General features: G+C 41.5%; 2 protein-coding genes across 9 annotated transcripts in view; both read right to left on the bottom strand.

Moving 5' to 3' along the window:
• Positions 1-243: 243 nt before the first annotated feature.
• Positions 244-3,715, bottom strand: NDUFA11 (NADH:ubiquinone oxidoreductase subunit A11). Its single transcript, XM_085040221.1, has 4 exons — positions 3,555-3,715; positions 3,377-3,469; positions 1,285-1,407; positions 244-438 (listed from the first exon to the last, which is right to left on the bottom strand). Exons 1-4 carry the CDS (start codon positions 3,634-3,636, stop codon positions 326-328), a joined length of 411 nt encoding a protein of 136 aa, XP_084896347.1. The 5' UTR covers positions 3,637-3,715; the 3' UTR covers positions 244-325.
• Positions 3,716-6,483: 2,768 nt separating this feature from the next.
• The window catches only part of RANBP3 (RAN binding protein 3), a 55,833-nt gene continuing 40,661 nt past the window's right edge, over positions 6,484-21,655 (bottom strand). For all 8 annotated transcript variants that reach the window (XM_085040587.1, XM_085040591.1, XM_085040592.1 and 5 more), the window contains 9 exons: positions 21,126-21,245; positions 20,440-20,543; positions 18,078-18,156; positions 17,041-17,143; positions 16,115-16,239; positions 14,022-14,142; positions 12,636-12,778; positions 11,731-11,911; positions 6,484-10,857 (listed from right to left, as the gene is read on the bottom strand). In XM_085040587.1, coding sequence (XP_084896713.1) covers positions 10,814-10,857; positions 11,731-11,911; positions 12,636-12,778; positions 14,022-14,142; positions 16,115-16,239; positions 17,041-17,143; positions 18,078-18,156; positions 20,440-20,543; positions 21,126-21,245 — 1,020 coding nt within the window. In that variant the 3' untranslated portion in view covers positions 6,484-10,813. The remainder of the gene's footprint in view (positions 10,858-11,730; positions 11,912-12,635; positions 12,779-14,021; positions 14,143-16,114; positions 16,240-17,040; positions 17,144-18,077; positions 18,157-20,439; positions 20,544-21,125; positions 21,246-21,655) is intronic.

Below are 21,655 nucleotides of genomic sequence, written 5' to 3'. Positions count from 1 at the left end.
AGTGCAGTGTAACCCCAATCCTTGTCAAGAAGTCCCACAGGGCCCACTCAACTACAAGGACCTTACTGAAGCTACAGCTTCACGCTTGTGCGCACAACGCTGAGACAGAGGCAAAGAAACTTGTGCACAGAAATTGTGGTCAGACCAGAAGACGCCACTTCCCCTTCAGAAGCTCCAGCTTTCTGCACCTCAGCCCAAATGCCAGGAAACGGCCACACAACACCACAATGTTGCGACAACTGCTGATTGGATCGAATCTTTATTACACAATCTCCTAAATACATACAGCATTTGGAAGCCAGCTCACAGGGCAGAAAGGTGACATTTACAGCTTGGGAGGTCCCATCAGCCTCCAGCCCTCCTTGTTGCCGATCTTCGTGAGAGCCGCAGTGATTCCGAACCCCAGACATGCTGTTGTGCCAGTGAGGTAACTGTGAGCTGAAGAACACACATCAAACCAGAAAAGACCCATTAAGACACAAGTCCTGTGCAATAGGTAGTACTAGACAGACTGCCACTTTTCGTAAGTCCCTTTACCATCAGCAACATTGTCAGGCCAGACAAATTGGAAAAGTGGCCTTTTTATAAAATTGAGTTCTCATGCTTTTAGCTTGCAATTTGAAATATCAATTTCAATAATCCATTGCCCCATCCCCTTCAGTGGGCAATCTTGAATGGCTCATTTGAGTGACAAAAATAACAATCACTGCTTTGAACTCTCATCAGCTCAGCAACTAGGACAAGTAAAGCTTAATGCTATTTCACCACAATTAAAATTATCCCTTACTTAAATAAATCCCTCACTTCTTTAAGTTCAAGGATGAATGTCTACAGAAAACAGAGCTGTGTCAGTATCTGCAGGAGCTGCTTAAGCCTTACAAGGGGCTATAGGAGCAACACAGCTTGTCTCAGACTATGTGAAGAATTCAGACTGTACTTTCTGTCTAAAATAAATCACACTTGTTGCCAAGAAAACATGGATTTCCATAACTATATTTTTCCTACCCTGCAATTTTAAGGTATAACTGGTAGCTCTTACTGGCAGTACTGAGTCAACCCTCCTTTCATTCTGTGTATCACTTCATGTTTGCTTTGGTATCCTCCCCTCCTGTAGCCATATTTATTTTAGGCCCATACAATGCTAATGAAACTGGCATGAACAGAGGCTGAGACAAATCTTTACCAAAGAAGCCTGACATCAACATTCTTTAACATTTTTCCCCAACAGGAAAGTTTCTAAAACCAGCAAGGGTACATTTCAACGCAGGCATTGTCCATAGTTACCTCTTGCTCCCAAGACAGCTCCTGCTGCACAGCCACCTATGAAATAGTTCAAAGGATCTTCTGGTTCCTCCCGGACTTGGGCGCTGAGGCAGGTACTTAAGCCAAACACAGCTCCCAGTGTAGCTGTAAACAAAAAGTAAAAAACCAAAATCCTCAAAGACCAGAGAATTCACACTGAGCATGATTTTGATATTCACAGTGGCTACAGTGGAAAGTGAAGCAAGATCCACTTCCCATTTCCCACAGACATCCTATCCCAGCTGCTAAAGTGAGATTCAGCATCACCCAGTCCTACCCGACTTGCCTGGGTTTCTGCCCCCGCACCACACGGATCCCACTCACCTGCAAGCTGGACTGCCAGAGTCCCCCATGCCTACTGCTGCCAAACAGCATCGCATCCTGCCAGGGTATAGGCACAGGCCAAACAGCCCTTCCCAAAAAGGCAATGGGGCAGCCGAAGGGGCAGCCCCTGACAGCCAGTGGTACTGGAGGGGAGTATGTGGGTGTCTGTGCAGCCACCTCCCCAGCTTTGCCTGCACTCTTCACTGTAACTCAGCCCTCAAGTCCGTGTGACTCCACCTCACAGGGCACTGGGCAGTGCAACCCCAAGGGCTATGCTCTACCTGCAGACTGCTAGTCCTGGCGCTTTCCTCCTCTGCCTGCCTGGGGCTCACAATGATTTCTGGATAGTAGAAATATGATTTTAATCTTGTTTGTAAAATGACTTTGAAACTAAATTAAGAATTTTGAATTGAACTAAGAAACTGCAAAGCAGAATCCTCCTGTTCACTGAATTACACACATCATCCCATTAAACCTTACACTGATATAACTGCAAACTTTAGCAAGGAGCCGTGTCAAGCAAAGCAGGGTTTGTACGTAACTGACTCTTTGACTGAGTCAAAAGACTCTAGATCATGAAATGTGAAACTGTCTACCCGGCACCATCTGCAGATTTCAGTTAATCTTTCTTGGGAACAACAAAAATGTCCAGGATAAAAATTTTCAATCCCTATGTAAAAGCAGCAGCTCGTGTTACAAACCTGTGCAGTTTTTCAGCAGAAAATTAATTATGCTAATTCCAAAATCAAATTAAAAGAGCACTGAAGAAACAACACCCCCAGCCCTATGACTGCATTGCAGCTTTCCTGCTCTTCCTGCTTTGGACCAAGGCATCAGTAGGCAAAACACACAGCTTGAGGCCATGAGGTGTGGCCCCTGAACAGCGGGCAGGACAAACCCTTCCTCAAGTGTGAAACTGGTAAGAGGACCCAATATACCTGTTTAGGATCAAGGGATTTTTTGAAATCATAGTTGATTACATGATCCACTCCTTTCATAACGACCTCAGCTCATTAGAGGAAATCCCTGACCCTAGTTTAGAGTTTAACTACTCAAAAATGCAGACCTGGACTGACTCTGCCCCAGCTCAGAGCACCAGCACTTGGAGGGAGGCAGGGGTAGCACAAGCCATTGAATTAGACTGAAAAACAAGAGTCCGCTAAGAGGAAAACTGCACTTTACAAGAGGCTGAGGGAGCTTCAACCATCCACCCCCCCTCAGGTCCCTGCTCCTCTCTTCAGCATCCACTTTCTCTTCCAAAGACAATTCAAGACAACTATATGGTTTCTTGTCTATAGAACATGATGAGACAAAAACCCACATTTATCTTCCTTCTGCCACCAGAAACATTGCACTGTTCTTTAGCAAATGCAGTTTATTAAACACAATGCCTGAATATATTACGTAAAAAAATAAATTTGCTTCCACTGTACTGTTGCTCACAAACTGAGTATTCTGGCAATACAAAAAAAAAATATTAAACCTTTTACTCTAGATTGCAAAAGATACGTTACCAGTCCTGCAAATCAAGGACACGTCTTTCCACTTCAGTGTTCTGGCTCTTGGCCAAACCACGACCCAGGGCCGGTGCAGGACAGAAACACCGACACCGTGCAGAGGCAGAGGCAAGGGCAGAGGCGAGGGCGGAGCCACACCAGGCAGACGAGGCTGGCGGCCCTGCGGTGTGCGGGAGTCCCACCCTATAGTTACACTGTCGAGGGTCCGGGCCCTTACCCACGACGACACTCACCCATCGTGACACTGTCCGCCGCCGCCGTCTGCAACGCGGCCAGGGCCGAGCCCGGCCGCAGCAGGATGATGCGGTACGCCGCCCCGACCAGGCCTGCAACACAGCACCGCGCGTCATTGCTCGGGCCCAGGCCCCGCTCGGCCGCCCCCCCGTGTGCCCCGTTCCCCCTTGTGCCCACCAGCGGCCGCGCCCACGCGCGTGGCGAGCCAGGTGCGCTGCGGGCACTGCTCGCCCTCGGGGCCGTCCCAATAGCCCGCCATGGCGACAAGGGCACGACCGAGGTATCGCGAGAGGACGGCGCGGCCCCGCCCCGCGAGGGGGCGAGGCCCGGGATCGTCCCGCGGGCACGCGCGGCAGCCCCGCCCCCTGCCCTGCCCTGCCCTCCGGCGCAGGGAGTCTGGAGCCCCGTGCGCGGCCGCGGTGCCCCTGCGGTGCGGGTTGCGCCCCAGCCGGTGCTCGAGCACACGCCTGTACAATCACTTGCATGAAGGATTTCTACCTCTTTTTCCCAGTTGTCCGACCCGCGGCTTTCAGGCTCTTTGCCTACACCCGGGGCTCTGACCCTGCCGTTTGTCTTTGCGGGCTCCTTGCAGGGAGGGGAGGTTGTTGCGGCTCTGTTTCGTGGTGGGTGTTTTGCATTTTTTTGAGGGGGAGGGGTTTTTTTTTGGTGTTTTTGTTTGTAGTTGGGGATTTTATTGGGTATGGTCTACAACTCTTAGTGGTGCTTGAAGTATTTTTAATGGATTTTCAAGGATTCTGTTTTCATTCTTTGTCTGTGTCTATAATGCCAAATGGCCCTTTTTCCTTCTGAAATAATAAAGATGCTTTGACCACACTCGGGCTCTAGGGCTGCTGTATACATTCATTTTTCCAGTTGTTCACAGTATGCTGATAAACCCACAACTCTCTACTGTGCCTTCTTGGTGACATCCCTTCAAGTACAGCTCTTTCAGTTGTTTTCCCGACTCTTGAAATAGCTCCGAGAGCTGAGAGTGAAGAAGTCTTCAACTGTATCATTTTTAGCTGAAGCTTTCACTCACCTTTCCGCCTCTCTTTCCCCTGTATGTGAAAAAGCATATTAAATATCTGCTTTCCGCATTTTTCAGTATGCTGAATCCCCCACAGTATCTCTCCTCTGGGATAGGAGCTTAAAACAGCTGGAGTTGGATGCTACTGCTCCGTTATCCAAAGGAACTGTTTGTAGCGCTGTATCCGGCCGGCAGTAAAGTCAGAGCTTCAGGAACCCCGGCAGCTGGGAGAGAAGGGGTACGGTCATAGTTCGGCAGCTGCGCCGTGCTGTGTCACAGCGGAGATGTGCTGGGGTGTGCTCACAACACGACAGACAAATCTCCTCCGTTCCAGAGCTGTTTCAGCCCCAGAAGGAGCTGGTGTGCATTCACAACAGGGGGTCTTCCACTGTCCCTCGGCTCGAGCACTGCTTCCTCAGCGTGCCGGAGAGGTTGCTGTTCTTACACGCAGAACCAATGCTACCATCAGGCACTCACCTGTCCTTTATTAAAGGAAGCTGGTTTTAGGGCAGCTGTGCCCCTTCTCCAAAGCTCTAAGCACATCGGACAAAGGGTTGTGTGACCCTTCCAGACAGCAGGACGGAGAAAACACTCGCCTGCAGGGTGGCACATGCTGTAAATGGTCTCTCCCCAATATTCACAGACAGAAGCCACTGAATCTTGCACAGGGCAAGACTCAACACCATTTACAAGTAGCTTTCTGGGCTCCTAGCAGTTGTTAAAAGCTCTTCTGAGGCCGTATCCCATGCAGTAAATTTATACTTCTTCTTCCACTGACAAGGGAGGTGGGACTGAGAATTCACATATTTTCTCTGTACAATAAATAATTTAGCTGCAAGACTCAGCACTCTGGTGTGTACAGCTCTTCACATGCCTCGTGGATAGACTACAGCTAACCTTGCTAACCCTACGCTGCTGGTAGGGTTTATTCAGCAGATACCCATCCTTGGGCTACAGACCCTTGCCAAGGAGTCAACGCTATTCAGAGAGCTGTTACAGTAGGAGGGAACAGTTACCTTACTATAAAACAGGCAAGTTCCAGGAAAAGCATCACATAATTAATTAATGTAACATTACTCTTAAACCATTAACTTGGTTCCAAATATTTTTACTGCTGATAAACTTGCTGATACAGAATATTAGTTCCCTTAAATAGGGTGAGGGGCTTGCCATCATGCCACAAGCTGCAAATAACTGGGATTCCTTCTATCTCCAAAACCCTTTCAGAAATCGCAGAATCATCCATCAGCAAATTGCAGTCAAAACACTTTCCCATCCTTCCCTCTCGGAAGCTTCGTAGGGCTTTGTCCAATAGATCTCCTGTCTGCAGCAGAAGTTGTGCTCTGAATTCTCCAGAACAGGAATTTATCTTGCCTGCTAAATAGACTACAAACAACACGCTGCTTTTCAGAGGAGAGTGTACCGTCAGCATATGGATGCTCAGGTACATGTTACCAGCAGCAGGCATCCTGCAGTGGGGGCTCAACGACGCCTCCTGGAGTCTGGAACAGGAGGAGGACATCAAACGTAACATCACCACTTGACTTTCCTAGTTTCATTAGAAGCTGAAGGCAAGCAACCAGAATTCGATCAGGAGTGGTTCATTTAAAATAAACCCACATTCAATTCCCAGATAACCTTGGAAAAGGTGTTAAGTGCTTATCCCTGCAACAGAATTACCAGTGTTCTCAGTGACAAATTCAGCTTTCGTACCTTTACAAAAGGAAGAGTTCTGGAAAGGAGTCCTTGAAAGGAGGTAGCCAAAAGGGAGCTCTGAATACCATCTTTGAATGAGACTTTTATTTACAGAAATTATCTAAAAGCATTTCATTATGACATACCTGTACTTTCACCTAGCAGAAAAGAATCAAGACTGACTTTGCCAAATTTAGCAATTCTCCCTTGCACCTGTGTTGCTCTGTGCTGATTTCACAGGAGACAAAGAAGAAACCCTCTTAAAAAAAATTAAAATATCTTTATAACATCCTGTCTGAATATCCGCTACCCACACAATGGACTAGAGCTCAGGTTAAGCAAGTCAGTGCACAGGAAGACCAAATAACACCGGGAGAAAAAGCACACAGTGAAAAGTCAGTTTAATGAAATCTTGTATGACAAATTATGGCAATTATCGTAACTGGAATTCCTAAAACTAGAGAAGATTATGGGAAACGTTAAATTTTCAAATATGTAACATTTCTAGAAAGGAAATAAACCATTTTCTACACTCACTGGGAGAGCAAGAGACCAGTTGAACTGCAGAATGGGACATGTTAGGAACAGTCATTTAATGGTAGTAATACCCAAGCAAAGGCATCAATTGATACCTCAGGGGACAGAGAGGAGCCATTACAAAGTTGGGGGGGGCGGTTTTACTCCTGCAGGCTTCTAACAATCTGGACACCTCCTACCCTAGTTCTAGTGAAGGATGGCTGAGGACTCATTTATTTAGATAATTGCCTGCCCTGTCTTCTCTAAAGCAGTGCATCATGCACTGGGAACTCAACTACAGAAAGATGTTGCAATTACAACATTCTCTTACCTTAATGTTTCTATTTCCTGTAGGTATAATCTTATTTTTCATTCTATGGATAAGAGCCTTACTTCTGGTTTCAGTGACATTACCATTCTGGCAACATCTTCATAGAATTTTCATAGAATATGATCATGCTGAGTTGGAAGGGACCCATCAGGAGCGAGTTCAACTCCTGCCTCTGCACAGGACCCCCCAACAATCCCAAACTGTGACTGAGAGCATTGTCCAAATGCTTCTTGAACTCAGGCTTGGTATGGTGACCACTGTCCTGATGAGCCTGCTCCAGTTCTAAAATCACCCTCTGGGTGAAAAACTTCCTGATATCCAAGGTAAATCTCCCCTGACTCAGCTTCATGCTGTTTCCTCAAGCTCTGTCACTGGTCACTAGAGTGTAGAGAGATTGGTACCTGCCCCTCAACTTCCCCTCATGAGGAGGTTGAAGCCTGCATTGAGGTCTCCCCTCAGTCTCCCCTTCTCCAGACTGAACAAACCAAGTGCCCTCAGCAGCTCCTCATAAGGCTTCCCCTCTAGACCCTTCCCCATCCTTGTGGCCCTCCTTTGGACACTCTATTAGCTTAATGTCTTTGTCATATTGTGGTGCCCAAAACTGCCTCCAGAACTCAAGGTGAGGCTGCCCCAGTGCAGAGCAGAGAGACACAACCCCCTCCCTCGACTGGCTGTGCCTGATGCCCCCCACCACGGGGAATGGCTGGCCCTCCTGGTTGCCAGAGTACACTGTTGAGTCATCACCAAGCATGCTCAACTTTACTACACTCTTCAGTGTTTTCTTTCCCCTGGAAAGCCTGAAAGGCTGTGCCTGTGCAGTTCAGCAGCCACACAGATTATACAGCATTTGTCAACACCACAATAAAAGAAGCCTAAGGGGAAAGATGGAGCAGGAGCATGATCAAGGGGAAGATTGCTATAAGGCAGCAGAGCTTGTCACCATCACCCTCCCCTTGAACAGCCGCTGCCTGGTACAGGAAACACAATGCAGGGTTCAGGGTGTTTTGTTTGCTTGCTTGCTGACACAGGTTTTAATGTAATTCCCATACATTTTGATATGACAGTCTTACATAGATCTTTTGAGACACATGGGCATTATCTGATTTTGCCTGTCACTAGTGTATTAAGGCTTAAAGCAGAGAGCTAAGTCAGGGTTTTGCTTTGGCCTAACTATATCTTGGTGGGCAGGGCCTGAATTCAAACCATGGCCAATTCTGTCGGGATGCACAGCAACATTTCTGCCTTCACGATAAACATTTATGCAAAGCTTCTAGCTAAAAATAAAATAGTTGCTGAATTTTTTTAGAAAGCTGTAGGTGATTGTGTACCACCAAACCCCAAAGCAAACACGCTTATTCCATTTTTCTGAATCTTCATGCACCATCAATTGCATTTTAGGTAAAACACCTCAAAGTGAGACTCAGCATAGACCCCATAGAGTCTGGGACCAGGAAATAATGCCTGTTTTCCCAAAAGTAGGCCCTGCTTGCCAAGACGCCTTGTTAATTTTCCTTATGTACAAGCTGTTGACAAGAAACTGCTTTATGCTGCAAGGGTATTTGATAAGAGTAGTTTAAATCTGAGTATCTCAACAATGTAAAAAGATCCCAGATCCAAAATGCAGATCACTTACTTGAAAGCCCCCCAACTTGGTGATGCAGAAAGAATTGTGTGGTAGGTACTAAGGAACCTGCCATGTTCCTGTTGAAGCATGGCATGAGTAAGGGGTGCAGCAACAGATCTGTTCATTGGTAAAAAACCCCATAACTTTAAGGAGGAAAAAAGAAAACCAAAATGCAAGAAGGCATGAACAGACAATCCAGAGAGATCAAGATCAAGATGCAGTGGCACAGCTTATCATTAGCCCCTTTCAATTCTCAGAAAAGTAATCACAGATGTTCCTTCAACTGGCTATCAGGAAAAGTAAAACCACCCTCTGTCCCAAAAGCATCAGTCTTCACTGATGGTTAACAACAGAAAACAGGAGAAGATTTGCTCTTGACTGCCAGTGAAAAGTGTGTTTCATTAAAATAGAGGTAATAAGGACTGTTTTGCTATTGGAATACTCAATTTCAATGATTTTGTGCTATAACTTGGGTTTCTGTTTTCAATTCATGCTACATCAAATGCTTCTTCCCCTTTCATTTTCCTTTAGGTGATGCATTTTAGATCCTTAACCTACAAAAAAGCAAGCATGCAAGTCAGAAATTATCTATTAGCAAACTGTTTGTAAAGGAAATAGAACAATTTGGGGAATTTATAGTAAAAGTGAGTGGTCACTGTTCATGGTGACTACCAAATTCCGACTTTGCTGAATAAGAACATACCATATATTTGAATAAGAAAATAAAACTCAACTTCTACACAAAAGGCTCAAATTATTAAAAGACAATAAAAGCAAAGAAAAGGTGAGTTATGGTTACAGTAGGAGTACTTCAGAATTACACACAGAAAAACACATTCTTGCTTTTATTTGTGGTGGAACAGAATACAATAACCTTCAGCCCAAACTACTCAAGGCTGGCAGTATTATCTTTTTCTTCATGCTTCAGGAAACAGAACGGGGACAGGAAGGGTTAGAAGTTTAATTTTCTATTTAAGGCCATTATTTAAGCAAGATATTTAAAAATGTCCTCAACTTTAAGCATGAAGAGTTGCATTGACTTCAGTAAGATTATTCACATATAGTTAAGTCAGGCAAGTGCTTAAATGGCTTGTTGAATCAAGCCATTAAATGAGAGCTGCTTCATTATACAGATTTATTTTAATGGCTGGCACAGCTCATTACATGAGCCTATTTTATTCTTCCAAGGGCTATTTTATTTTATTCTTCCAAGGGCTAACAGCTGTTTCGTCATTACTTTTTCTGAAGGTGTAACCTGTATGCCTCCTGCACTTTAGCCACAGAAACATAAAATTTTCTCAGAAAAATGGTATGCAACATCTACTACATATAGTGGCTTAGCTCTCCCTTAAATAGTAACAGAAGAGAACAGTACAAAACAATAGTTTCACTTTTTCAACACACAAGAGCATCTTATTGAAAAACTAAAATAAAAAAGTATCACCACAATATAAATCCCCAAAAAATAATAATGAAATGGGAAGAAAAAAAGGAGTTAGCAAAATGTCCTGCAGACTTTAAAGTCTCTTATTACCGCATTAAAAAAGTTTTTCTGGTGAACCACAATGTTTTGTTTCTTTCTGTTTACAAACTCACTAGACAGCAAAAAATGGTGTCCACATCCACAACCTATGTTGGGATTAAAAGGTAAAAATATAACCTGCCCCATCTGCAGTCCAAAAAAAGAAAAAAAAAAAGGAACCCAAGAGGGCAGCCAGTGAGCATAGGAACTGGTGAGGACAGGGTTTCCCTGCATAAAGGGGAGTAGGGATTACAAAAGCAGAATTCAAGTTGGAACCGCATTGAAAAGTTCTATCTCGGAGACCTGCAAGACACGAACTACTGAAGAAACAGCCAAAAGGTCCAATGAAAAGCTGTGACAAGCTGTAATGTGCCATTTTAATTACAAGGAAGAAGGGAAATGGTTGGGGATGGTTGCATTTTGTATTTTTGCTGCTGTTGTTGTTTTGGGGTTGGATTTTTTTTTTTTTTGCTCATCAATATGATGAGCTTTCAACGTCCCAAACCACATTCAGGTAGTTTCCAAGTCTGTTTTTTTTTTTTTTTTTGTGTGTGGAATCTACTGATCCAGACCAAAAAACCAAACAAACAGAACAGAGATGCACAGTTCTTAAGTCCTGGAGCTTTCAACACTGCCTGAAATAATTGCTGGCCTGGGGTATCCAGAGATGCCTGCAAGATGGTGTTCGTAGCAGCCTTGCAAGCAGATCGGCTCACATCTGCTATGTGCTGCCAACATTCTGCCCATCACCTTCATCATTAGGACCTGAAACAATAAAAGGTGTTCTTGGTCATAAGAAATATCTTTTGTTTCTTGCCTTGCAGTAAGAGACCCATCCCAAGCAGCCTACAGAAGTCTCAGATTCAGGTGTTCAAGGAGAGATAAGAACTGTAGAATTCGTCCTCCCCTGCCCTGCGTATTTCTTTGCCATACTTAGGTCTGTCTACTGTAGAATTTTATGCTCTTGACTAATCTGGTTCAAGGATCCCAGTAGCATCCCAGAGCCTAAAAGCTCAGTTTCCAACCTCTTAAATATTCCCATTGCTTCTGTTCATAATCATCCCTCCTTTTTCCCCCCCTTCTGTGAATGAGGATGGAGGACTGTCAAAGGCTGGATATTCTCAGCCACAAGAAAGCAAAGCCCAGATGACTTCCAAGTTGAGAGTACAAAAGGAAGCCTTCCTCAAACTGAAGACTAACTTTCTTAAATCATGGTCTCCCCATGCACAATAAAAAATATTACAATCCTTCCATGCCCCTTTGTAAATCCTTCTGCTTTCCAAACAACTCTCTACTCAAAGGTCAGTCTGGATTCTGTCTACTGATCCTGAGTCATGTCAGGTTTTATGTGCAACTCTTGGCCATGATGAAAGCAAAAATGAAACTCAGAACCACCCTCAAAAATCCTGTAAATGATAAAAAGCACAGAAAACCTCTGCTAAACTGTGGCATTTAACTCAGAGGCAGCACAAGGGCCTTTTACCAGTTTGGAGAAGAAGTAAGAAGTAGTTGCATTCAAAAAGGCAATCCATGCAGTAGTCCCACTCCACAGACATACACAAAGGGCACAATTTGCCTTAAGAAATGACACAGAAAAATGCATAGAAAACAGGAAACACCACTGTCTTTCTTACTTACCACTTCCAACTGATCCTGAAGGTGCAATGACATCATCATCACTGTCTTCCTCATTTGACTGTGTTACCTCTGGCTCAGGTGCTACATTCTTGATTTCTTGCTCTTGTTCCACTCTACTCCGCAAGGCCAAGATCCGATGGTGCAATGCAGCATACAACTGCCCTGTATCTTTAGAGCTAGCCTGCATTTGTTAGTATTCAGAAACAACAAGAAGGTGCAAGGAATTATAACATAATAAAAGACTGACGTAATACACATCAGTCATGCCAAATTTCACAATATACTTTTCTCATAAAGTATTTTTCGAACCCGTCAGAATGGGCTGTGGTACACACAGCAGGACATTAGACATACTAAAGTCTTGTGGTGGGAGTATATTCCTCTGCTTAGCTCCAACTTTCTCTGGCTAACATACCCAGCACTAGCTGATTTCATATAGCCTTCTTCACCCAGAAATCACACAGCTTTCCAGACACCTCCCAAAATCTCATATTAAAAAGATACAATGATAGCTTTCCTGCGCTGAAAGTTCCAGTAGATCTAATTTTGGTTAAACTATTGCATAAAATCTATGAAATCGTGTCCATTTTTCTTAATATCAGAAAACAATCTGCAATAAACACTACAGTTAAGAGTCTCAGTATGTGTGGAAGAGATCCCATGACTCCATGGGCAATGCTTTGGACAACCTGGTTTCCTAGGTCAGCCTTTGATGTGGCTGATTTGTTCAAAACTAGCAAAACTTTTTAGACAAGCAAATTTGCCAAGCACCTTGTCTTTGGGGCAGGGTTGATGTTAAGACAGTATAGGGTGCAAAGAAAAATGGGAATGCTACCTCAACTACAGTTTAAGCAAGCACCAACTTTAGTAGGAAGGTTAAGACATAAACAAAAACAAGTACTCACTGATATAAGAAAAACTTTAACACCCTGGTCCTCTGTATCCATGGCGGTGATCCGGATACTCTTCTCACTGGCTTTATCGATTTGCATCTGAGCCCAGAGCTTGGTATTTAATATTAACCTGAGACTCCCCTGAGTCCTCATCACTAAAGCCAAGTTACAAGATCAGTTAGGTGGAAAATGACATCAGGAAGCTCAAAACAGTCAAGACACCTTTCTATTGTATAAAGGTTTTGGTCTCTTTACAAATAAACCCTTTTGGGTTTTTGTCACAACGGTAAATGAGAAGAACATAGGCTTGATCTGGTTTTGCCTGGGGTAGAGTTAACTTTCTTCCCAGTCACTGGTATGAGGCTGTGTTTTGGGTTTGTGCTGAACATATGGTTGATAATATAGAGATGTTTTTGTTATTACCGAGCAGTGCTTGCACAGAGCCAAAGCCTTTTCTGCTTTTTATACTACTACACTATACAGGTGAGGAGGCTGGGAGTGCATGGGAGGTTGAGAGCAGACACAGCCGGGACAGGTGACCCAAACTGACCAAAGAGATATTCCAGACCATATGAAACCATGCTCAGAATATAAAGTAGGAGGAAGAAGAGGAAGAGATTGATGTTTGGAGTGATGCCATTTGTCGTCCCAAGTCACCATTTACCTGTGATGGGACCCTGCTGTCCTGGAGACAGATGAATGCCTGCTTGCCCATGGGAAGCAGCAAATTAATTTCTTATTTTGCTTTGCTTGCATGCACTGCTTTTGCTTTCTTTATTCAACTGTCTTTACCTTAACCCACAGGTTTTCTAAATTTTACCCTTCCAGTTCTCCCCCTCTTCCAATCCTGTTAGAAGGGGAGTGAGCAAGCAGCTGCAAGGGGCTTGGCTGCTGGCTGGGCTTTAATGCAACAAGGCCATCAAAGATTATGAGTCATATCTAAAGCTATTTAGTCTGAAACCTTATACGTTAATACATCAATGTTCAGCAGTTGCATCTGAGCTGATAATCTCAGACTAATGCACATTCCTGCCATCTTGAACAGTCGTGCACTATTCAAATAGACTTCCCCCGCCACAAGCAACCCATCCAAACCAGCCAGATCTGAATGATGCTACCATAAATTTCTAGTCAAATATTCTAGTTACTAAACATGGCTTGCTTTTATTGGGGGGGGGGTGTGTGATAACTGGAACATTTGCCGCAACAGAACAGCATGAAAAGATACTCTCTTTGGTGGCAATGTTCATTAACTGAAGCAAAAGAAGAGGTCCAAACTGCATCTGAGTTGCTGTAGACAAGACAAACTAAAGTGAATGTTGCTGTGTTTCAAGAAAGAACCCTGTGAAAATAGCATGACTGTCCATGCAGTATCTCATTTCCCCTGGTTCCTCTTACCCAGTCGAGACTGCAATGTTCCATCATCTGTTGAGGCCATATCATTGAGTCTCAGGAGCCCTCGACCTCTTTCCACCCAAGACTGAGAGCTTTTATCAAATACAAACAGCTTGCACTGAATCTGTAACAGAAAATATCTCTATGGTGTAGTGGTCGATTGAAGTAATCATATATTTCTTAGTTACCTACAGTTGGTTGAAAAATATTCAAATTTCATACTGGAATTTTTAATTGTTTATAGCTGTGGAAACCAAAACAGTCACCCTCTCTTTTGCAATAAACTTCTCAAAATATGCTGTCTGTTTTCATAAGGTTTTATTAACAGAAGCTATATACTCTTAAAGAATATTAGGGTTCAAGATCAAAACAAGAACAATTTTCAGGCAAGATATAAACTTTCACAGAGGAAACTTAATGTCATAAGAGACTGCCTAATATCAATCAATTCTTTTAAAACCATTAGGTACACATTTCACCACTGAAGATGGTATTTGTTGCTGGGAAGACCCAGCAAATATAATGAAAGCAAAGCAAAATTCTTCCTGTATTAAGGAAGTAAAGGATGAACAAACATGTTAGCTCATTTTCAATTCACAAAGCCTGAACCACACAAAGTCATTAATAAGTGAGGTATTTCTACTGCCTCCCTGCAGGGTTCAGTAGTTATAAAATTCAAAAGGTGTATGTATTTTTTCCAACAGTGGGAATGCTCCTTCTTGACATACAAGCTCCCTTTTTCTTCCATGCCAAACATCTCTGCTTTATATCCCCCTCTTTAATCCAACTTCACTGTTACTGCTGAGGTTTTATACCTCAAACCATCAAGTTCTCCACAGATGAGCATGCACTAAGTGAAAAAGATACTTCCATTTTCATTCCCTCCATTTCTCATTTTCTCCACCCCAAAACATCTAGCTCTGTATATTCTGTTTCTGCAACATTAACATAGTTCTGTCTGTACAAGTCCCATTTGGAATTCTAATGCATTACATTTCACAGGAAAAAAAAAAAAAAGAATAAAAGTTAGGCAAGAGGTCTGTTAAGTTACAACATATTCATGCAAGTCAGTCCTCTATTAAATATACAGCTGCCGAAAGTGTGGTTTTCCTAAGTGAAACAGGGTTCTTATCTCTTCAGTGTCTTGTTCAATTATGTGAAGCATCCAGACATTTCTGAATTACACAGAAAGAGAGAAGTACCAGAAGAACCATTTAAAGACCATTTATGTCTGGTAAAAAGAAGTCCAAGAAGATACACATTATACATTATCATTTTGTAAGGTAATACAAATGTAACTGACAAGCATTAGATATTGACAGTGCAGCTGTTGGGTGTCAGAATAGAGCATCATATCTGTAAGAATAAAAAAGCTATCCTTGAAAATAACACAGTTCAAATGCTGAGAAACAAAATATCTCAAGAAAAAGTCCAAACTATAATTGGAGGATAAAGAGAGAAAGGAAAAAAATATATATACCACTTCATTTTATATCAAAACCCTGTGTGTTTTTCTTAAGGATGTACTGGAGTTAGCAAGTATATTTAAGTTAATGAATAACTGCAATACTAAATAAATCATTATTAAAATCAGGAGTCTAAGTCATGATCAGATATCCTTCTACAACATCACCAATTCAACAAACTTCAAGCCAAATTCCTGTGTGTTTGTTATATAGTTTGTGTTTTGCAAGAAACCAGACTGCTGGCATAAATAGTCCATTCCAAGTTTTAGAAAATCTTCAGTAGTTCAATAAATAAAGAACTTAACAATATTTAGTTCACTTAAAATTTCTTCAAGTAATTGTCTCATAGAAGATAGAAGTTTTTATGTGACAGATTCAGGAAAGTATGCTTAAGATACACCTGGATGGCTTATACACTAAAATTTATTCATAAAGAGGAAATTAAAAAACAATGGATCACAAGATAATAAATAAGGATCTGATATAAATACCTAAAGTTTGCATTTTAACACAAGAAAATACATTAGAGATATAGAGGAAGGCTGAGTTGTAGGGAATCAGATGGTGTGCATTCACTGGACATCCATATGAATACCCACAAACTCAAAGCTCCTCTGCTCTGTTTCTTACCTGTAACACGTTACTTTCAGCTTCCTCCCCAGTAATCACTTCTACCTTCGCTAATAAACACTTCCTTGCTGTTGCTTTAGTATAGGCTGCTGCAGACTCTGCCAGTGATTCTGAAATATTATTAGCTGAACAACATTTTGAGAGTCTGAGAATGATTAGTATATCATTTTGTAAGATGTACAAAGGTCTCACAAGTATAGCAGACTTTTGAGACCTTTTGAAAAGTATATGTTAATAGAACACATAAAAAAGGGTTGAAATTTTAAGCAGAAGTTAAAAATTGTCTTTTAATACTTGCTTTACAAGCACAAGGGACAATAGAGATAAGTTATCAAGAAGTTTTGTCCCTACACACAATAGTTCAAAACCTTTGCATGGACACCTGCTTATCTGTAGATGCTCCAGCAGTACTGATACTGCTGCTTGTGATACAGCTGTGCCAACACATGGACAGCACAATTCATTTTCCACTTTCATTTGGGCTTGCAAGCAGTTTACTGAAGAAAACCCACAGTTCAGAGTTCCAGCAATGTGTGCTGCACCCACTCAATACAATACACATTTGATTCAGAAATTCAGTCATTGGAAATAAAACAGAATTATTAAAAAAAAGTTTGCCACATTTCTCCTACATTCTCTAACAAGTCCAACTACCAGTTCTGTTAATTCCCTCTACTTTTATTCTGCTGAAGATACTGCCAGTACCCCAGAATGACCATGAAAAAGACAGTGCAATCTGTACATGTTTAATATTAGAGGATCTATAGCACTCAGCAACTTCCACACCCAGCTTGTATCTTTCGTTACAGGAGATAGTAAAGGCAACATGAAAATTTTATGTTTTTGAAAAGTAATGCGATATTGAAAAATACAATAATTTAAACAAGGATTGAGTACCATTCCTAATACAATATTTTGTTTTTCACCTTTCTCTGGCGTGGCCTCCTGAGAAGACGATTCGGACGCAGACTCTGTAGCAGCATTCTCCTTATTACTCTCCGTACTACCTTCATTTGGTTTTGGTGGACTCTATCACAGAAATAAGAGGCGGCAAACAGAAGAGAGAAAACATACACTAATTCTGCTGAATAGGTCTAGTGGCCAAGTACTGAGGGCAGCTCCAGTATTTATAAACCATATGGCAAAAAAGGAATCTCATGGACAGCATGCTTTCATAGTTAAAGCTATCCTACTACTCCAGCCAAGGAAATGAATGGAGCGTGACCTGAAAACCAGTTCAAATTATTTTCCCTTGAACTGATACGAAATTTCAATCCTTATTTTGAAGCTTTTTGACTTGCTTTGCTCACCAAAGCAAGTCAATTTCAGCTACAGCTACTCGTGGCATAGTTGACTGAACTCCTGCTCGGTAGTTAGACAGGTATGAATGCTCTGCATTAAATGTTTCCATTTTGTTCTAGTACAGGAATACAAACAGCAGCAGGAAACAGTGAGGTACTAGAAGTTATTCCTTAGGTTGGTACATCATAAACAGCATTTCCAGAATCATACCTCAGTCCTGAGGCAGCTGCTTTACTGCTGGGCTTGAAATCCCGTCCTGGGGGAAGTCATGTAACTGAATGCTGATAGCTGTAAAGCTCTCAATTTTGAGGACAAACATTAAATACCTTCTAATACTTATACTTCAATAGCCATTTAAAGCAACAAGCTGTGCCATAAAGTGCTTGGGCACAAGAACCACATGCACTACAGAAAGGGCACTGAATCTCCTTACACTTTGGAGAGAGTTTGGCAGGGAAACCCTGGAGAGAATTGCTGAGCAGACAATAGTTCATCACGAACTTCCTGTGCTGTACTCAAAGTAAGTTACCTTCAAGGGAAACCACTGAAAAAAACCTTATACTCAAATGACAAGTATAATTAAAGGCTCTCTAAAATTCCTGAGTGAGAATCCATAACAAACTGCTTGCAAAATTACAATATATACATAGTGGATACTCACTAGGACTCGCTCACTCATGTTCTGTCCAAAAACAAACTTGTTGCTAGATGCATCTGTATTGTTTGTAGAGTTCTCTACACTGAAAAAAACCCAAGAATTAAACCAGGGTTTATAAGACAGAAAATAATACATCTTTTATTTTCTACTAATAAAATTCCTCAGAAAGTGAGTGATTGTCACTGGCTTTAAAAAAGTAAGTGCTGGTTGATGCAAACATGGCTAAAAATTAATTCAACTTAACACAAGAGCACATTCTGGTTTTACAGAAGGAGAATTCTCTCATGACAACAAATGATTTTGTCTCTGTAAAAATCTTCCCTTTCAGGTAACTAATAACATAAAAAGCAATGCTGAATGCTAAGTGAGGGCTTATCGTCTAATCATATAACATACTTTTTTAAAACAGTATTCTACATGCACAAACTTGAACAACTACACATTCTTAGGTCAATTATCTCAGAAAGGGAAAGAATTGAAACAAAAGCACTTCCATTACTGTAACTGAAGTAAAGGTAGCAGGGATAAGTAACGCCTTTCATCCTTTCATCAGACTGGCTGCAATACCAAAGTCTCCCCAAGAAGTTTCAGAATCAAATCTCAGCCTTTACCTCTTCCTTATAGAATAAGCATCCTCCTCCCATTAGTATTTTTATTAACAGATTTTTAAATCCTATTTTGGAAGGACAACAGTTTTACTCTTTTACAGACTCAAAAGACTTAACAGGATGTCCATTCCCATCAGGCATATCCTTCTAAGACACCAACTTGCTCACAAAGTGAACATACAAAAGGCAGACCATTCTGAATCAAGCCTATGGTGCATTTCATCGAGTTTGGAAAATGAGGACTCATATCAGCACGATTCAAGTGAAACCAAACAAACCTTTAAACTGTACATGTAGAGTTACTACTTCTGAATAAGGAGATTCCTAGAACAGAAGAGATCCTCAGTTGAGGACACCTTTACCTACTACGGGAATTAAATACTGCGGTTCTGAGCTCCCAAGGCTGACAGGGAGCTCAATAAGGCCTACCAGTATCTGCCATGCAACCTAGCACATTTACAGTTTTTACACAATTGACAGTATTACACAAAGGGAGGTGTTTGCTTTTACAAGTTGATTACCATAATGCTTTGCCATCTCAGCTGAAAACCAGAGTCCTCCCAGCGACACTATTTTTTTAAGACAAGTCCAAAACTAGGTTTCTGGCAATTGATTCACCATGAATAAACCCTCCCAAAGTGAAGACTCAAATGAAATTATGGCAGATGTCATATGAGTTGAAAAATATGAAAAAATATTCCAGTATTTGAACACCACGTATTAGTAGTTATTGCCGGCCAAATCTGACTGAACAATCTGATTGAACAAGAGACTATCTCTTGGAAAGACATTGATCTGGCATCAAGAGGGCAAAGGTGCTCTCTGCCTCTCCAGTACATAATCTGTAATGCTCAGCATCAAAAGTTCATTTTTGACTGGAAAAACTGCCTACTTCATGGTGAACAACAGGATCTTAAAAATGCAGAATGTAAGGACAAAGCAAGCATGTATTGGTGCTTGCCATTATTTCATGGCCTCAAGCAATCAGAATTTCAGCTTACTCCAGGAACAGAGATATTGCTCTACTTTATCAGTCTTGGTGGGATTTCCTCTCACGTTTTTCCAGTTATTACCTGAATTCACAGCTCTGTATCTTCTGTTTTCCACTCATTCTGTATACTACTTGATTTTTTGACCACTACTAAGCTAGCATTTTCATGGAGCCTCAAATGGAGGCTGTCAGCTCAGAGCTCATCACCACATAGACAGGATTAGCAGTTTTCTCCTGGCTGCCTCACTTTACCTATGCATCACATTTCTTCTGATGTTATTGTCTGATCAGAAATTCTCTCAAAAATCTTCCACAGTTAGGTTGCTACTTATTCATACAGGCCCTCTACATTACTCTGAAAAGCTTACTATAATGAGAAAATTTTAACTATTCTTCCTTTTATCCATATCATATATGAAACATCCTGAACAACACAAAAACAGTGCAGTTCTCTACAGGATTCTACTGGCAGCTCCAATTTAGTCCATCACTGTTTCTAATCATTCATGAGAAGACTTCTCATCTTAGGCTTGTCAGTTTTCTGAAGAGGCTGTGGTGAGGATGTGGTCAAATAAATTGTATCAAATGCATTTCCCTTGATGAGATGATTGAGGATTCCCCCAGCTATGAAGATTGACATCTCATTCTTCAGAAGCCTGGGTCCCCACTGACCCAGTCTAAGTCCTGAATCCAATAAAGAGCAGAATCATAGAATTTTCAAAAAAGAGTAAGGAGAACTGTCCTATAGGTTTCCCTGTAGTCTCACCTGGAACTGATGTACTGTAGAAAATAGTTTGTTGCAGAAGGTATATCTGATGTCAGAAGGCCAGCATTCTGCACATCAGCAGTTTCATCGCTTTCATCTCCTAGCTAGAAAAAGAACAAGTATATATCAACAGTTTTAATTACTGACTACAAATTTTTCAACTCCTTCCTTCCAAGGACAAAGTTTCATCCACAAACACTTTCTGAACTAAAACAATGCAGGTCTATGTCCCAATATTACACTTTCTTTTGTTATGCTAGGAAACCTGTGCAAACCTGTCTTCAACAGGAGGTACTAACAATGCAACTCATTTATTCTATGCACAAGTTTGAGCACAGGCTGCCCTATTTTTCCATCTTTTTTGTGAAGTCTTGGTTGCATGGGAGCATCTTCAGAGCACATTTCAACTTAATCCTAAACCAAAAGGCAATAGAAAACATTATGTTGCACTGAGCTTTAGCTGTTATGTTTGCAGTAGTAGAAGCATTTACTTTTGAAAAAGCTTCTTATGCTACTTAACAGAATTAATTTATTAAATGTCCAGAAGACTAGTTTTATTAAACAGTCAACTCAACTATGTTCACAGCTTTTAATTTTACATATATACATTGATGTTTTAACCTTTTCACACAGTTGCTTCACAGTACTTCAGAAACTCTTAGTCAAGAGAACAAACACATGTTTACCTTAACTCTATCTCTTAAGTTTTGCCCGAATACAAATGCTTGCTGTGCATTTAGTTCAGCCTTCTCACAGCTGTCATCATCTGAAGTATTGTTGGACTCCTTTTTCTGACATTCTCCTGCCTAAAGAAATGGAAAAATGTAGCCTAAGAAATTGAGTTTCTTTAAATAAAAACACCTTATGACAAGGTGAGTCACACTCATTTACAATGACAAGCCAATAACACTTCCAGATCTACAGGTTTTGCATTTAAATAACATCTCTGTTGTTGTTTAAGTGTTTTTCTTACCAAATCACAAAATACTTAAGGCTCAAAGGAATTTCCAACTATCATTTGGTCCAAACTGTGTTCAAAGCAACTTCAACTTCAAACTTATATTAGATATGATATCAAGATATGATATCAAGTTTAAAAAAATCAGTGACAGTTTTACATTTTGGTAGTCTGGTTTAATGTTCAACTACACTAAGTACTATAGTTTTGCCCTAAAACCCATCTGGAATCCCCCTTCACACCACACCTGCATCTCCT

This window comes from Lichenostomus cassidix, chromosome 28, assembly GCF_008360975.1.
Source record: "Lichenostomus cassidix isolate B80296 chromosome 28, HeHo_3.0, whole genome shotgun sequence".
NCBI classification, from domain to species: domain Eukaryota; kingdom Metazoa; phylum Chordata; class Aves; order Passeriformes; family Meliphagidae; genus Lichenostomus; species Lichenostomus cassidix.
Note: the sequence above shows the minus strand (reverse complement) of the source record. Positions and strands in the feature narration are given on the sequence as shown.

Coding starts and splice junctions, on each gene's coding strand:
- NDUFA11 (XM_085040221.1), bottom strand. CDS start 3,636: ATGGCGGGCTATTGGGACGGCCCCGAGGGCGAGCAGTGCCCGCAGCGC. Junction 1,408..3,376: donor GGCGGACAGTGTCACGATGG/GTGAGTGTCGTC, acceptor TTTTGTTTACAG/CTACACTGGGAGCTGTGTTT. Junction 439..1,284: donor AGCTGTCTTGGGAGCAAGAG/GTAACTATGGAC, acceptor TGTGTTCTTCAG/CTCACAGTTACCTCACTGGC.